The sequence below is a fragment of the Numenius arquata genome, chromosome 4, assembly GCF_964106895.1.
Source record: "Numenius arquata chromosome 4, bNumArq3.hap1.1, whole genome shotgun sequence".
NCBI lineage: Eukaryota > Metazoa > Chordata > Aves > Charadriiformes > Scolopacidae > Numenius > Numenius arquata.
The window spans coordinates 23,344,827-23,363,830 of NC_133579.1; the positions used below are offsets into that span (position 1 = coordinate 23,344,827).

Here is a 19,004-nt window from a genome sequence, read left to right on the forward strand (position 1 = left end):
TACAGCAGTTGATAGTTTTTCACAGCTTGTGAACAGAGTGGAAATAATATTGCTGTTCTTGGAATATGTGTCATGTTCTTGAATATATGAAGTAAAAGGCACATCAGCGATGTCTCTTTGGTGATGGTGTGTCACTGCTGCCTGTAGTGTCTCTTTCCATTTACAACAAATTGCATATTTTATGTCAGAAGAGGCCAAAACTTAACAATCATTTAAGTTGATATCAGCTTGGCTATTCTTTTAATGGAAGCATGATTAAAGTGACAATATTTCAATTTGTATTACTTTTCCTAGGAACATGCCCCCTTTAATGACAATAATTGTAATTTAATATTCTGTCCAGCTAGCAGTTTCCTGATGTATTGCCTGGCTTATTTGTGTTAATGGGGGTTTTGGTATGTTTAGAAATACAGCAGGATATTTTAGATCACTCAATGAGTCTTTGTCTGTTGTCATCAGCAGGTCCGAATTATTTCTTTCGAGGTTGTAGTTTTTGCCTGTGAAGGAACAGGTTTGTTTGCCTGCGAGTGTATTGCAATAGTGAAATACTTAGCTACTGGCTCTCCGAGAGTATCTAAGCACCCCGGTTATAAATTATAGAAATTATTTTGAGATCTTCTACTTGGGTATTGTGTATGTTTTCTTTTCTAAGTTTCAGGTATTTGGGTTTGTTGAAAGTCAAGTAATTCCTCAGAAAAGGCACTTTTATGCAACTTTTAAAAAAATCGTTAAATCCCCATTATCTGGCAGTAATATTTTTAGCAGAAAACTTCTGACTGGTTTGGCTGGCTGCCTTAGAGGTGTCCATGTGCCAATTCCTTGTGGACTTTTCTAGAATGTAGCATATCTAAAAGTGAAGAACCTGAAAAAAACCTCCTCTGCTCTGCAGTGATGGGATGATGGATCAGGTAGCCCTTTCAGCTGGCTTTGCGCAGACCTTCTTATGTTGAGTGCTCCAAAAGAGAGGGAGTTTATGTTTGGGGTTTTTTTTAAAGTTGTATTTCAATAAAAACTAGAAGGTTACCCGTGTTTTTTCTTCTTAAGAGAGAAAACTCAAAGCCTCTAAGGAATACAGAAGAAAAATCAGAAACTGTCCCAGTCCTCTGTGTTTTACAGGCAGGTCTTTGCCTCCACGCTTAGATTGAGTTAATTCAATTACTTTCTTAGTGGCAGCATATTTCCATGGGAAACTTTTCCACTGTTTCTGAGACCTGGCTCTCTGCTCCCTGTTCTTCACCACCGTGTTGTAACATCCCTGCATTAACTACAGGTTCCCGGGGCTGTGCCATGGTTCTCATGCCCACCAGCATAACCACTTTTTTTCAGAGATCATAACACAAGCTGAGAACATGCAACTGTTTGTTACATTTGTTAATAGAGAGAAATGCTTGCTCTTTCTTCAAAGTTCATAGGTGAAAACAGGAGCTGCATTCTGGGTCTTGCACTGCCATCAAAACTTAGGATAACTTTAAGCACGTCACCTGTCTCTCTGTATTTCCATTTCAAGGCTGTTAAGATGATCGTAAGAACGATCATGGTTGGAAAAGCTCTTTCAGGTCTTTGAATGCAAGTTATTCTTCAAGAATTTGTGCCTTTTTCTTCTTTAAGAACTTCTGGTTCCCAACATAGTTCCTAAGACTTTGATTCCACCAGGAGATTTTCTGCTTTGTAGGAAAGAAATGCTTTGAAATTCCAAATAGACTTGCTCTGGACGACCTATTGAGTGCTGGGAGCCAAATCCATACCCTGTCCAGTCTCTTGGTGTGGATCGCCAATACCAGGTTCAAGCGCCATGACAGTGCTTTTGGGCATTTAGAAGATCACAGGCCATATCCTTTTCTTGCAGAGCTTGTTTCTGCAAAATTTGTTTGATGACTTTCAGACTCTTCTCGTTGCTGTTTTGTTTTTTCTTGTTGCTGCCTGATTCACCTGGGGGCAACATTAGCACTGTAGGTTGAAATTTTTGTAAGGACAGGAGACAGAACTAGAATGAAAAGTAGTTTTTTCCTTGTCAGCCATATGGAGTTAAAGTCGTATTTACAGCAATTTCACTGCGAGATTGAGAGGGAGAAATGGACAGAGTTTAGGAAAATTATATTTGTGAGAGAAGGACAAGATTGGTGTCCACAGATGGAGCAATGAGAGAGATGGGAGAAGGCAGAGGCAAGAAGTGGTGAAGAATTTGCTCACCTCAAGGTCTGTTTTAAAATCAGAATCAGTGCTCTGCCATTGTATATTCAACACCAGGAAACTGTGATATAATATTACAGGGCTGTATATTATCCTTGTGACATGTTTGTATTCTGTATCATTCTCTTTCTGCTGAAATAATTGCAGTAAAGGATGTAGTATATAGTGTCCTTCTGCATCTGTTCTGAGGTCAGGTATAGCATATGTGTGAAAAAAAGTTTCTAACCTTTGTCTTCCTCGGTGTACTTCTGAGACTAGTTACAAGAGGCAATTAGAGTTAACTTACCAAGGAAAAGGGAACTATTAAAAAAAAAAAAAGTCACAACCTGGATTTGAGCATGAAGTTTTTGAGCATTGGTTTGGAAATGTACCTGCTAATGTTACTGCCATATTTTCTTCTATTCCCCATAAACGTTCTTGGGATGTTAAAGCTAAGGCTGCCAAAGTTTGGAGAGGTTTACTTTTGAGTGTACTTAATTCAAACAACAGGAACGGTCCATTTATTTTGTGACCTATTTATAGCCATTAAACAATCCGTAGCAAATGGATCTGCTTTACTTAATTCAGTACATTTGGCGGAAGATTAAGAGCATGGAAAATACATTCATGAAAATGGTTATGTTTGTGTCTGATACTGTGCAAATATCTGTGTACTGCAGAACTGTCATTTTTTAAATAAAAGTAGGAGTTTATTTTGCAAGACAAAGAATTGGAAATAAAATTATTAGGTAACTACTTTGGCAGACCAAACATTGGGGAGATTTGGTTATTTCTCATTGTGAGCTATGTATGATCACAATTGTAAATCTCAAAAAATAGTATAAACATGAAAAAATGTGATTTATGTTCTGGCTCATTTTAATGATAAGAACAACATGTTTCAGGGTTTTTTTGATTGTATTTTGTTTTCAAGGTGTTCTCAACATATTAAAAGAGTTGATGTATCTTTCCACAACGCAGTAGTTTTATACTCCCTGTGTTACAAAGCTGCTAACTGAAATTCTCTTTTTGCTTCTCAGGTTGTTTTTGAAGTGGTCACTTCAGGTCACCCAGGATATGTGGCTATTGATGAAGTGAAAGTTTTAGGACATCCATGTAGTAAGTACCTGTCTGCTATTTTAAAGCCAGCCCTCTAAAATGAATGTGCCACTATGCTTCAATAAACGTGGAGCAAAAGATACAGAAAATGTCAGAAAACAGTGTCACTGCTATAAATGTAGGCTGAGTATGTACAAAGTGTTGCTAGCATTTGAGCACCTGCGTGTTATTGGCTTTAAACACATCTCCTCAATGCACCTTGTGTACAGTGCTTGGCGTAAGCCTCAGAGCCAAATTGGGCCATCCTGTGTCTCCTTCAGAACAAAAGTCATCAAGACTTGTTGACCAGTTTTCTGTTGGCATCAAAAATTCAGTGCAGCCACAAGCCGAGGCATTAGTGAGAGCAGATGAGCAATGGAAGAGCTGAATATATATGATTGTTTTTTCCAAGGCTTAGAAAGACGACGACTCAGCTGGCCAAAGCTTTGCTAAGCAAGGTCACTTAGGGTACTTCCCCAGGTATTATACTTTGGGTTCATGACTCAATTTCTGCACTGTTTTACTTGCTTATGTTTCAGATGTGTTTCCTCATGCCATTATCAAGGATATGTGATAAACTGTCCTACATTCCTTTAAAACTGAAGTCAAAACAAAAGCGTGGAAATTAAAGCTTTAATATAGTAATCCGGATGTAATTGAACAGACTACTTAATTATTATTTCACATAATTCCTATTTGGTAAATAAGGTGTATTAAGATCATACATGTAATTGTAGGTCGTAATCTTATTGACCAAGTGCCTGAGTGGGGAAAAAGACAACTTCTGTGTAATTGTTCACCTTCCCCTTATGCCATATTGTATTTGTATGCATTCTTTGTGGCTTATAAGTAAAAGCTGTGATTTAAAATTAAGAGTGGTTTACTGGTTAGTACGAGAGCACCTTGTAAAAATTATTGTAGTGTTAGTGGCAAGAAGACACAGACATTTCTTCAAATATGGAGACAGTTATGCAGAATCAGCAGCTGTTATTTCTGAATCACTTAGTTCTAATAAATACAGCAGGCTCTCATGTTGTTATGCAGCATTTGTGCTTCTGCATTTTGAATTTATATCTTTGGTTCAGGCAGCATAAGTCTAAAGCAGCATTTTATCAGCTCAGTAATTTTTCTTATACAGATTCTGAGAGGTTTGATCTGTGTGTTTGTACCAATCAGTTCTCAAAACCTGCAAGTAGCTTTTCCTAGTGTGGAGACTGAGGTGTACCCCATAGCGTGTAGAGTTCTAAAGTGACAATGTTGAAATGCAAAAGCTTTAATGAAAAGGTCTTTGATGAAGTAATTAAAATGTTAGAAATAAAAACATCAAACCAGTTACATTGTCTACAAGTAAATTGAAAAAGTGTGAAAATTGGAATTGAACACTGTGTCTAAAACTTTGCCAGACTCAATGCTATTCTTTCTCTATATTGCCAGAAAAGATACTTTTGGAATTATTAACTCTTTAAACAAAAAAATCAAATGGCAGAATGTTTGTTAGGCAGTTGTCTGGGTAGTATGGACACAGACCAAGCAGAAAGCAACTTGTAAGAACTGAAAAGGATGGCTTTTGGTGAGTGGGTTTTTTTTCTGTGTGTGTTTTTTTTTTTTTTAAATCTGACACCCATCTCCACTTAGGACATACCTGGTAATTCAGAAAGGATAGTTTTCCAGAGTTTAGGAAGACCGAGAAAAAAAATCTAGTGGGGTAAAAGCAGAAGTAAAAAAAAAAGTGACTGAGAAATGGGGAACCTATTGAAGGATTTTACTCGATAGTCAGGCATTAATAGTTTGATAGGCAACGAAGAGGATGACTTCAGCCTAAAGCCTGTCTGTCCTAATTGGGAAGTATTTAAGAAAAAAAAAAAGCAGTATGTCTAATTAATTTACCATAAAGACACTTACCATGAAAACTTTTCTTTCTGTATTTACATATTAATTTGGGCTATTTTATTCCATCTCCTCCTTCTTATACTGCCTTAGACTGGGTAGTAAGCAACTTTTTCTTGAATTCTGGTAGCTGGTTATTTGTAAATTCCTTAAAACAGCAATATCTCCCAGTGATAAGGTCTTTTGAGAAATTGTTACCAGCACTTTAAATGGTTGTGCTGCTCTGCTAGAAAGTGTATGTTTAGTTTGCAGTTTATTGCTAATACTAACATTTCCATGTCTGAAAGCAAAGTTCAGAGCCTGGCTTATCTGCTAGTATAGACAGTGCAAAAAGTCCCCTTGCCTGGTGTAGGATGTGAGTGAGAATACTGCCTTTTCAAGGATAAGTTTCTGTATCAAATTTCTGTGGTTTTCTGTGTCACATGATTGACTCTTTCCAGTAAAACAGAAATACACATGCTGTGTTTCCTCCTTCAGTGGACATAGTTCTTATTTGAAAACCTATTTCATTTGTTATTTATAGCTGGGTTGCTTTCATTTTTACTGGGACTGTTTTCTCTTTCTAAGTGAAAACCAAGTATTTGTATGGAGAATGCATGTGTTTTGGTTTTTCTGCAGTTGAAAGGAATTATGTTTAAAGAATACAGCTGTAGTTGGTGAGAAGTGTTATGTTAGTATTTTAGCTGTTTGGTTGGTACATTTCTAAAGCATCTCCTCTATAGGTACCATACCTGGTTAAAAGGAAAAACCTGTTTCCCTGACAACATCACTCAACTTCTTACTGTTTTGTCTGGTTGGTAGTGTCAGTATCTAATAAGTTTTTTTGTTCAAAACATAATTAGTTTCTGATATGATCTTTATTAATAGAGTTTTATTGCAAGAGGGATGCTGAGCTAAGATAATTTACACAGCAGGAACAATTAAATAGTACTTCTGCTCTTTCCAGGTGCGGAAGTAAACCAACCTAGAATCTAATGAGTAGTCAGTGATTTGAACCTTTTAAAGCAGGGCTATTTAATTTGCTCATTGAATTACTCATAGCCAGTACTTCTATGTTGCATAACTTCAGTACTTTATCTTCTTCCAACAGCAAAAACTCCCCATTTCTTGCGTCTTCAGAGTGTGGAAGTCAATGCAGGACAATTTGCTACTTTTCAATGCACTGCCAATGGTGGAACAGACTCAGGTGACAGACTCTGGTTACAGGTAATTTCTTTCTTTCCTAATGCACTGAGATCTGGGGGGAGGGGATTTCATTATTCTGAAAGGAATGTAAAACATGAAAAATGATAGGGCTGTCCATTTCATCAATATTAGATTTTATAGAGCCTTTGAACTGCTGCATAGCAGGTGTTCTGTTGTAGAAAATGATACTGGAAGATTTTGCTCCCTTATTTCAATGGGATACCTTATTAAAAATAAAGGTAGTGTTTTAGTTACATGTGGTGATCGTGAGTAAAGGCTGAATCCCCAAGGAAAAGCACATGGCTTTCTCACAATGTCTGTGCTGGTTAACTGCAACATTATGCACAATTATATTCTTGGCTTACCTCTATCTCTGTTTAGTATTTTCAGCTAAAATTACATTCTTACTTTTTAAGTCCGGAGAATACCAGTAGGACAGTCAAATCTGACCTTCTGCGCTCTAGAGCCAAAGCATCTTACCTATATTCATTGAGTCCATAATTTTATACTTACTGAATGATGTAGCTTCTAGATAGGTGTCAGATCTTGATTTAAAGACACTCTCCAACTCAATCCCCCCTTATCCATATGTGTAAATTTGTGTCAAAAACATGCATCTTGATCTCTTTTGGTAATGGGGGTGGAAGTTTAACTGCTGTTGTGCTGCCGTCATTCCAGAATTGTCTGTTCCCTACAGCAGACAGTAGTCTGTATTTGGCCTTAGCATTAGGGACATACCGACCTCCTGATCCCTGTGCTTTCCATATGTGACAAACAACATGCTAGAACCGGGATATTGAGAGAAGGAAATAAGGATGCCTAAAACAATGGTTAAGGAGAACAGTAAGATGAAACTTCAGTATGTGAAGGAGTGATAGGAGAAATTGAAACAATAGTACATGTGTGACTTAGAGATTAAATCCTCTTTTTTTGTTGGTTAAACAAATTCAGGCTTTTACTGTAGTTTTCCTTTCACGTTGCACTTGGTGCAAAATTTCATCGAGCATTTTGGAAATGATTCGTTTAAGTGTGACAGGTTGAAGAGCGGAGTAGTTATAAGAAAACCAGCAGACAAACTAATAAGTAAAACCACTTGAAAAGCTAAGAGCCGTATTTATCTGTATATGAATGTTACGTCTATGCAGAAAGAGCCTGATCAAATATAGTAGAAGGAAATGGAAATCTCCTTTGTTTTTATTTGGGTTGGCATGGGTATTTTCAAACTCTATGCTGATATAGGGCTGATATTTCCCTAACACGCCAGCCCTTTAAAGCCAGTGTTACAGTGTTGAGTCGGTAGAATTAGACTCCTGTCTTTCCTAAATCACTGAGATTTTTTGAAAGAATGATTTTTCCAGTTGTGAAAAGGGTTTAGCGCGTATGGGAAAATAATGGGTTGTTATTTCATCAATGATAACAGTTCTAGAACCTTTGAACTTTTGAATAATGCTCTTTTGTAAAATTGAAGGTAGAACTCAGTATAGGGAAATCCTAATTCCATTCAGTTTTTCCATAGATTTCAGAACAGTATAATTTCAGCTTTAACTTTTTTTTTTTTTCCCCACGGAATTCAGGACATATAAATTTTTTGCAAGACCGGAATGTATTTTCTTTATTTTTTGAAATAAAATATCATTCTAGATTTTATGTAATATAAAATAATTCTTCTTAAGAGCAGTAGCTATTCCAGAATGTCTTTGCTGAGATTAGTTAAGTGATTCCTTGTTTATACATGATTATGAGACATATTTTTTTTCTCTATATGAAGTATAAGAAAGTAATGACAGATTGACTTTTTAAGGAATTTCATCTTCCTGCAGGGCCACTGTTTATTTGTCTTGTCTATATAACTACAGGTCCCTCTTGTAATCAGTCCAAGGTTGTGCAAATTCCAGGTGTGCCTTTGTGTAAGAACATTTTAAAAGTTGAGAAGATCTCTTGGATAGCTTGGATTTGTTTTCCTACTTGTTTGCCAGTTTCCACAGGTGTCTGCTGCAACTTACAGTAAGACTGATGAGGCAGCTCCACATGTGGGATGCTGCAAATCAAGGCTATGAGTTACCGTTCCCAACAGCATTAGCTGTATTTTAGTGTGCTGGGTCGCTGTCGGGTAACAGATCCCCAGACCTTGCAGTTCTCCATCAGTCAACTGACACCATCTGGTTTCATGATGTGATATTGAGGAATTTTGTATATGCCTGCTTATAACATCTCGTGACACCACTACAGGACCATGAGTACAATGCAACTATCTGTAATAGCCTTCAGAAAACGTAGTATCTTCTACGTCACATGACTGGTTAATAGATATTAAAGATCCATTCCTTCCTGCTAACAGTAGAACCAATATTCAGCTACAAGACATCTTAACAAAAGACATTCTTGTGTACACTAGAGCCAGAATAAAGCGAGCACCATTCTTTGGAGACACTGGCACTCAGGTAATAGGGACTCAGATTTTAGTGGTGCTATAGCAGGGTCATGCAATCTTGCTGATATGCCTAGTTTGTGCACCGGTAATGTTAAGCCCTTTCTACCATCCTTTTGATAGGTTATTTCCTTAAATTTATAAAATCTTAAGGGGAAACCATAGTAAATAAATAAATAGAGTTATGTGATTTTATCGGGGTCTTGTCAGCATTTCTGCCAGGTAAGTTGTATCAGGAGGCCTAATCTGTTTGGATTTGGCAATATCATGAGATAATTTGCTCCCAAATGATTTTCAGTACCTGTCTTTTTTTCGGATTCACATTGTTAGTCTGAACTACAGGTAAATTGCCAGGGTGAAGTCACAAACCCACTCAATTCAGTGCCATTTCTGACTGTTTCCAGTAGTAGCAGGATTTTACTCCTGTACTTCTATCCCTTTTATGTAGTACCTCTCAGCCTGTATGCAGCAAAGACTTCAAGTTTAGTAGTACACATTTTTCTGGTGAACAAATATTTTACTTTTTACAGTCTGTTAGACTGTGACGGTTACACATTCCTTAAAATGAATGAATAATTGTAACTTGGTTATTTTAGTCTCCTTGTCTTTGCTGAGTGCTTCTGGAAACAGCATAGATGTTCTTAGTCTAATAATAATGCCCAGGCCTTGGAGCAGCCCTAAGTGAAATCCATAGATCATGTTTTATTTCCCTCCTTTTTTTTTTCCCTTTTCAAGCCTGTGGAATATGAAGTCTATTAATTTGTGGAGTATTATGGAAGTTTTTGCAATTGAAAAGGTGATGGGGGAGCTGCCCAAATTAGACCATTGAGCCATGAAATTTGTTTCATGATGCTGTGATCAGTATTTACTCTTTTGGGAAAGGGAAGACAGAAAGCTGTTTGCTTTTTCCATAGTGCGCTGCTTTGCAAGAAAAACATTATTCCTGATCCTGCTAGGCAGCCATGCACCTTAGTGCATGAGCTATGATTGCAAGCTTGTCAGATAGTCTGACAACAAATAATAGGTATTTTCAGTGATAAAATTTCAAGTTAAATTCAAGCAAAAGGTCTCAAGAACACAACATGGCATCATACAAGTTTGGTTCTGTTGTTTTAACTAGTGTCCAATTAATAAAGTCATTGGGTAGGTTGTATGTTTATGAATTTATGTCCTCATTAGCTTATGTTTTAAACATAAACATGCCTTAAAAATAAATCTGATGACACTAGTGAAGGAATATTTATAATTAACAGATGTGTCCCATCTGCTTACATTTTCTTTATCACATCTGTGGACAGCATAGGTTATTATCATTATGGGTTGACTCTTTATATTCCATTGAATGATTGAGCAAAAATGCCATTCCTATGCTCCCACTGTAAGGGCTGTAGCAATTGCTGTGGCTTTTTTTTTTTAATTGAACAAATTCCTCTTTTAAACTATAGGCTCCAGAGGTTGACACCAACAATAAGATAGAGCACTAGGCACTAAAGGAGCTGGGAATCCCAAGAAATGGAAATATACTTCAGGAAAACAAACAAACAAACAAACAAAAAACCAGCAACAAACAAACCAACCACAAGCATTTGCAGGTGAGAACCAAAGTTAGAATTCAGAAAGAAATTAATGTGGAACACAGAACAGTTATTGGACAAGTGAAAGCAGCTGAGACAATGTCTTCTGAAAAGCTTGTGCCAATTTACTAGATACTAATACTAGCACAAGAAAGACAAAACTGTATTATAGGAGAGAGAAGGTAGAATTCTTTTTTGGAAGTAACCTTCTTTGGGTGCAGCCTAGAACATTGGAAAAAGCAGACATTTTGCTTTCCTCCAACATCTTTGAGCCAGGAATCTAAATTGTACCTTGCAAATTAGAATGAAATTGAGAAAAAAAAGAAAAAAAAGGTTTACTTAAAAACAGGTGAACTTCTTCCACTGTGAGCCCAAGGTATACACGTACATAGATTTTCTTTGCTGCAAGTGTATGAAGTTTGAACTGTCGTGTATTGAATGCTTATGCATATAAAATATTATATTAAATAGCAACTAAAATTAAAATGAAGTCAACTGCTTAAATATAACAATAAGTGTTTCCAAGGAGATGTTTGGGAAAAGTGCCTCTGCAGTCTTAAAAGTTTGAACCTTTTGAGTCTACCTTTTTTAAGCTATGTACTAACATCTTAATTTTTTCTACAGAATCCTCATCTTATTCAGTATAGTGGACATATTCAGTTAATGAATAGCTCCTTAATATGTAGGTTCCTTCACACAAGTATATTTAGGGCTTCACTTTGCTTACTAAATTCTATACAAATCTATTCTGAAAACAGGTTTATTCATTTTCTAATGGAATCTTTTCTGCTAATACTAGTGCTTCACAATACTAAGTTGTTTCTGTGGGATGGATTGATAGGAACCTCATCTTATAGTTGAGGAACATAGAAACTGAGAAACAAAAGCAAAACATATCCCTTACTTTTGGAAACAGTCTCTGAGACATCTGGACCTGATTCTCTATGTGGACGGCACTGAGCACTTCCCATGATCAGTGTCTGCTGATGTTAGTTGCAATAGCAAGGGGCCAGTACTTTGGGGAATTGACCTCAAAGACCTAAATTAGGCATCTAGAATATCACTATACAGTTAGAAGAGTCCTGAGAAAAGTTTAAGTGACATGACATAAGTTCTCTGTGACAGAGACATGTCTGTTAAATCATGGAATCACACAGATTCTGCAATTGGCTTGCTTGTTCCTTAGCTTCTCAGGCCTGGCTCCACCTCTTCATTTTCCCACCTCCATCTGCTGCTTCTCCTAATTTGCAGCTGGTTCACTCAGTTTCCTCTGTGTTCCTTGTTCTTAGAATGATCTAGAGTGTGACTCCAGGGAAATTACTGTTCAATGATACCCAGGTATCATGAAATTCCATTTTAATATCAAACCCCATCTTTTGATGTTAATTTCTAAAGATTTGTTGTAGCATCATTAAACATAGCAATTGCATTTTTCAGAGACTTGTACCTTGACTCAATGTGGGAAGGCTTTCTTGCGAGAGCTTCCTCAAACACTGGAAAGCTACAGTTGATGAGAAAGAGAGGTGATCCCTTCACTGAAGTAATGTATTTTTCTTAGCCTCATTCTTAAACTGGTTGAAATTCAAATAATTATTTAAAAATGTAATTCCCAGGCACATAACTTTTATTGCAGAAATACAGACCTAAGAGTGAAAATTTGTTGAAGATACGGAAATAGCAATAGGATCTCAGAATGTGTGACAGTTGTAGTAAGCGACATCATCAGACTTACCAATAGCAAGAGACTAATAGGTATTCTCTGAAAGAAGGGGAGAGGGTGAAATCTTTCATACCTATGGTTTATGCATGCAGAACGCATGCTACTTCATTTGCAGCCAAGAAAATAAGAGCCGTATCACTCTAATGGCTGGTCTTCTCTACCCTATCTAAACAGTTTGCTACCTGTTAATAAGGGATTTTGCTTGTCTTCTTGTCTTTTCTGAAAGCTATCTTTCACTTTATTCAGTGTATGGTTTTTTGTATCTTCAGTAATCTTTTGCTGAAGGTATAAAGAGTATGAAAGATTTTATTCCTCTACGTACAAAACTGCAAAACCTGTATGCATTATTTATTATTTATTCAAAGGAAGAGATATAATCCTGTGTCAGAGGGTGTTCTGGAAAATAAATTGTTTTCCTTAGGAATACATACACACACACAACCACACATAAATGAGAGGTATCAAAAACATCCTTGTGAGAATGTAGAACCAGTTCAATGACTCCTGGCAAATTATAAAAATAAAACATATTTATAGGATATACAAAATAGTTTGTGTGTGTGTGCATGTGCCTGTTTATGTAAATCACACCAGGTATCCCAGAAGGTGAACTGAAGTCCTAGAGTTTCGTAAGAATTTTTTGTTATGCTGTAAACTCTGAGGCTTTCACGTAATTACCATTTTCACTGCTTAGTCTGGAAGCACTGGAGGAAAAAATGTTTCAGCCATTTTTTGAGCACTAAGACAATGAAGCAGTATTTTACCTGTTAAAATTAAATTGTGTACATATGTAACAACTTAGTAATACAAACAGGTGGAACTATTAATGTAAACTGTACAATGAAATAGGCCTAAAGAAAATGTTCTTTTGAATATTAAAAAAAAAAAAATTTGGGTTTGATCAGTAGGTGCTTTTGTGTATTATGGGAGTATAGGAGATCATTCTTCCTTCTGCTCATAAATAGCTCAATCTTCAGAGACTGATCAAGCGACCTTGTGTATAGCAAATTGTCTTGAGTCCATTGACTTGAACAGAGCTTTAATGACATCATTCAACTAAAGATTTTGCTAAAACTACACACATCCTGATGCAAGTGCATCCTGATGTGTTCTTGTAGATAACCTGAGATGATTTTACTGTTAGAAGGATAATTAGTGCCCTGTAGGAACGTCACCATCTGTTATTGAATAGATAAAAGTTAAACTTTTTTAAAAAATTCTGGTAATCATTTAATACTATTTCCAGGGTTTGGTATGTTAATTTCTTTATGTCCCCTTCTCCACTCCAGTGTATAATTAGTGTCTTTCTTGCAGCCAATATTGTATATTTTTTGTTAATTGTCATTTATCAGTTATAGTTGCTTTTCATTAATTGCATAATAATCTTACTATATGCCAGAAAATGACAGAGTCTCCATCCTTGGAGATGTTAAAAAAGGAACTGGTTGCAGTCATGAGCAACTTGTTGTAGTTGACCCTGCTTTGAGCTGGCGGCTAGGCCTATGCAATCACCAGAAATCCCTTCCAACCACAGTTATTTTGTGATTCTGTGATAATACTTAAAAATCCCTATTCTTGTCTCTAGCATTTAGCAACTTTACTGATAAGGAAATACTGAAATGGGGTTTCTTGAGTGAGGTGAGATGTGTGCCTATGTACACCCACTGGTTTTCAGTAGTTGATTGGATTCCTCTTTTTTCCCATTTTAACCTCTTGATCTGTCTTTTCTGTTAATTTCTATTTCTGTCAGTTTACACATTTCTTACTTTACTTCTGTTGATCATAAAGGAAGAGAAGGGACATTCTCAGCAATAAGAGCACACAGAAGAAACCCAGCAAAGTAGTTGGGATGGGGCTTTGGCTGTCAATGAGCACTGACCTGTTAAACATCGGCTCACACTCCAATTCCAGCAATTTATGTGGGAGGACTAGTATATTGAAGGAGAGTGCAGGAAATACAAAATCATCTGTTAATGCAGAGGCTGCAGTCTAGTACTTTGTATAAAATGCCAGTAGTGTAGGAAGTGGCAAAAGGAAACTCATTTCCATATGATTTACAAAAGTGAAGTAAAGAAAAGGCAAAGAATAGGTACTTTGAAGCATCTGTGGAGCAGTGCATTCTGTTATTTGCAGATCCCTGTTCCTCCTCATTTACATAATTTTTACAGTACAATTTTATAAACATCTGCATACAATATTGTGTTAGCTTGATGGGTTTGCATTTATTTTAATTGTGCTTGAGGTTTAATTTGCACATACTTTTTTAGGAGACAAACTTCAATTTTTCTGATTTGCTGCATTTTAAGAACTTTGAGTATGTGGTAGAAGGATCTGGTTTAATTTACATATTCTCTTTCCCTATAAAGAGGCATAAAAAAGAAATGTAACAAATCTCAGCTTTCTAAGCATTAGTTCAAACTTACAAAAATTTAAAATATGTTCATGTGTATTAGGGATCCCATACCAAATTTTTGGAACAAAGTATCTATGTTTATTTTAATAGTTCCACTTAGCTGTGAGCAAATGTATATATGACAAATTTTATACCTTCAGACAGTATGTATTTACATTGTATGAAAAGTCAAATACATTTTGGAATATGTATACCTAAACTTCCAAACCAGTTCCTGTTACAAAATAGTTGTTAGGTGAGATGCTCATGTTTTGAGGAAGATGAATGCATTGCTTATGTGACAAGCTTTGTTGTGAACTGTTACATCTCTTCCCTCTGGGCAAAAGGGCTGAAGGTTTCATCACCCTTAGAGCAATCCTTTTCTCTCTTCTCTCTGTTAGGATGCAATCTCCCATCAGGGACAACACCAACCAGAATTTTTTAACCTGGACTTACTGGTTTTATTCTTGTGTGTATGTAGATTTGATTAATCTTTCTTTGATGCTAAGATTTCTCTTACAGAATTTTCAATTACTAGTGGTACCAGAGACTAGAAATTAACTAATTTTGGACTGTTAATGATAAAGCCAGTGAACAAATGCAAGAAACAGAAAGACATCTTGAAATCAATGTATCTGTGAGGTATTTTGACTTCAGTGAAGTTTTGGAGCTGACCGTCAGAAACCACCTAGCCTAGTGTTTTTACAAGTAAACTATGTGCAGCTGAATTTACAACGTGTTTAGAGTGTGGCTGGAATGTACAATAAAGGTGACTTTCCTCCTTGAACACCATCTTTTCCTTTATAGGTTAATGTCAGCAAGGCTGAGTGGTATGGCAGGTGCTGGGTGCTCTTTTATCAGTGGCATGATTCTCTGAGTACTAAGAGTGCTTTAGGACTCAATTCTCGAAATCAGGGAACTGGCATACTGACAGAAGTCTTGAAAATGGGAATATTGCCAACCTACCACCCTCCTGTTTTTGCACCCAGGCACAGTGAAATCCATCCACCACAACAGTGTGCTGCCCAGGCTGGCTCTTGCAAGGGATTTCTGCATGTTCTTTAGAAAAATAAACTATCAAAAAAACCCCACACAAATCTGTGTCTCTTTGGTAATCTCCCGTGACCAAAAGAGATTTGAAGGAAAAAGGAAATCTGAAACATGCATGAATGTAGAAGTTTTGGTTTTAGAGATACACTGGAAACTCTGTGAAATCCACGAGGGCCTTGGTTACAGTCAATGGTGCAAAACCTTAAGACAGTTGGAGACAGCTTGTCAAAGTTTGTGAGTAACCTGCAAAATTAGTAGATTTTGATACTCCTCATTTGCTGAAGATGCCCTGTTGCACCTTATTCTGTAAAGAGAGTCAGAAGTGCCACCTAAGAGAGCCATTATTACTTTTATTTAACAAGGATGATATGAAACTTGGACTCTAGACAAAAAGCTTTTGATAACAGGTAGTTGTTCTCTCTTCTTCTTCCTTTTTCTCTGTTTCAGAACTGTGTCTCAAGTATTCAGAAACTACCAGATATTAATGAATTGACTACATAAATTGATTTGCAGAGGATTTGCTTGCCTGCAGACATTTATCAACATATGCAAGTTAGAGGGAACACACATAAATCAGTCCCTCTCCTCCATCCCTATCTGTCCCCATATATATTCTCATTTGATGAAGTGATCCATAAGAAAAGTTGTTCTGGGATTACTTGTATCAGTCTAACCATTTTGATATTATTGTCTGAATTTGAAAATGGAGACACCCAAGTGGAGTCCTCTTTTCAAGAAACTCAGTGTGTTGTGTTAATCTTCCGGTTATACTGGAGTGTTAAATAATATAGTAAAAGGTGATTAGCAAACCTGAGATAATGGAACAGTTGACCTGTGCCACAGGGAGCTGGTTAAATTGAGCTCGCTTCTAAAGAGTGTTAGGTGTGCCTGTTTCTGGACCCTGAAGGCTACCTTGATATGAAGCACAGTTTAACAGCAGTAGAATCACTTAGGGACATATACGAGTTAGGCAATTGATGAAGTAAATTCAATAAGCTTTCTGTACTATGCTTTTGGAACTTTGGGAGAAAGAAACAGTGACCTTTACAATGAATACTGTAGTTAAAATGTACAAACTTACTGCTGGGAGGTATCGTGTTCAAATTGGAGTTGAATGAAGGCTTCTTGTATAAGACCAAGGGCTGTTGAAGCTGTTTTAAGGTAAGGAGAACCAAAGTAAAGATTAAATTAAATTAAACCCAAAGGGAAGATGATAGGAAGGAAACAGAGCATTGGAGGAGTTGTGTGTTGGGGTGGGAGCTGTTAAACTATGTGACTGATTCAGTAATTAAGACCAAAACACCTCCAGCCAAACTCCTCTACATTAGCTTCTCTGTTACATGAACCAATGTGTACCCAACTTAGTACTGGTTATTACTGCTATGGTTGCCTTTATTCACAAATTGCTCTGTCACTGTTGAGGGGTTTACTATAGCTTTCTTTAAAGGATCTTTTTAGGATGCCGCTGCCTCACCCCAAACAGGGCATGGTCTTTCATCATAAAATATGTGTGTGCTTGATTCTTGGCTACTTCTTCCTTACCTGCTTTGTAGGACTCTGTATTGCTTTGGTTTTGCCTGCTATTCTGGCTGTTTATAACTTTGGAATAAACTTCAGATTGCCCCCCCAAAACTTACAAGTTGGACTTCCTTCATCCCATGCTGCTTTTCTTCGCAACAAGATTTTTCCAGTGAAAATGTGGGACATGAGCACACTGTTTTTAAGCTGTCCTGTTCTGTACTTGGATAGAAAAGGCAGACAAATGCCTGCATTAGTATATTTTACATTGCCTTTACGGATGAAAATTAGGCTAATGATCTTTACTTTCACATTTTTTCCTCATCACTCTGCTCCTTCCTAGCCCCTCCATAAGCCTGGTGTCTGCAGAACTCCAAGCCCAGAGTATATAAAATCCTATGTATGCTCCCTTCATTTGTTAGCAAGGTGTTCATCCTAATTCTTGGAATTTTTAATAAAAGAATGATGAGAAGTACTTAGTGTTGCACATTTCAAAGAATTAAGATTCAGTATTAGATTAAATTACTTTATAAGTAGGGCTACGGGTTCACCAAAATGCTTAGCAGATACATGGATCATGGCCATAATTTCTGTCTAAAGTATAAAAGTCTGCATTGAAGAGAGATTTCATAGTTCTCTGTTTTCTCCAGATGTTTCTGAGGATGTAGTTCCCCACAAGTCATTTTGTATTCTATTGTGTGCTATTAAAAGATGAATGGAAAGAAGATTTGGAATTTTTACATATTTTGTGAGCACTGACAAATTGTTAGAGAATATTAACTCTTCTCAATCTCTCTGGAATTTAATGTAAAAATATAAAATAGATTGAGCAGGATTTGGGGTTTTACTTAATTTTAAAATCTCCTTGTAGTAATAACAGATTTGTTCCTGTCAAAATGATACAAAACAATTTCAGTGTGTAAGTACAGAGTAACTGCTGGGGCTAAATTACATGGAGTTTAACAACTCCAGAAAATGCAGTAATGTCTTTGTTTGCTTTCTCTGTGTTTAATTGTTTCTTCAAATAGAAGTCATTGCTTAATATTTGATAATGTGACAACTCGATGTGTAACTTTAGTAATATTTTATAATGTTACTTGGCAGCTCCAGTCACCATTTAGGTTTAGTCATAATAAACAGAGATTTATGGAGAGCTATGTGATTTGAAGAAAGGGCTCAGTTATCAAACATTAAAATATTGAAAGCTGAAATTTATCTTGAAAGGTAAAATAATAATGTTTTGCTTGAATGCCCATTAGTTACACATGCAGGGTGGAATTCTGGCTTATAGCAGAATAATTCCAAATAGGACAATAATAATCTTTTTCCAGAACAGCCTCATTACTTGAATGAAATACACTTGTTAACTTACACAGATGGAATAAATACAGGATAATCACAGGATCTGTGGTGGTTCTAATCTAAACAGTTGTCTTGGTTATGAAGGCAGCTCTAGAAATTCAGAGGTAAAGCCAACTGTCTTAATTATTGGAATGATATGAACTCTGTGAAACAATTTTGTGGCTGTATTAATTACTATTTGATTTAGATTTTACACGTATTTTAAACAAAATTACTTCTGGCACTGGTGATGTTATTTGAAATCCCACTGGTATGACTCTAATCAGAATTTTATAAATGTGCGTATCTGAAAGTGGGATCATGCAAACCCTTTCTTTTATTAAATGTATGAAAAGCTGCTTAATTTACCTGCGTGGACAGAGGGTGACTGACCGATGTTCTCTTTTAAGTCGCTTCTGGCAAGATTGTTGAAACATGCCTTGAGAGTGATTAATGCAGTGATAGTGCTGGATATAACATCCCAGAACTTCAATCCCTTCAAATTACTGCTGCATTTTTGTTAAAAGTATTTCTGAAAGGCTTAATACAGATCTTGTTGCTGCTAAATTGCTGTTCATTTAGAAGACTTAGAGTTAGTTCATTGCCTAAAAGAGACTGTAAGTCTAATTTAAATAACCATCA

The 19,004-nt window shown here is 36.5% G+C and overlaps 1 protein-coding gene across 4 annotated transcripts in view; it reads left to right on the forward strand.

Annotated features, from left to right (window-relative positions):
- Positions 1 to 19,004, forward strand: part of PTPRM (protein tyrosine phosphatase receptor type M) — a 481,541-nt gene that overhangs the window by 165,496 nt on the left and 297,041 nt on the right. For all 4 annotated transcript variants that reach the window (XM_074146330.1, XM_074146332.1, XM_074146329.1 and 1 more), the window contains exons 4-5: positions 3,210 to 3,288; positions 6,245 to 6,360. In XM_074146330.1, the coding sequence (XP_074002431.1) occupies positions 3,210 to 3,288; positions 6,245 to 6,360 (195 nt within the window). The remainder of the gene's footprint in view (positions 1 to 3,209; positions 3,289 to 6,244; positions 6,361 to 19,004) is intronic.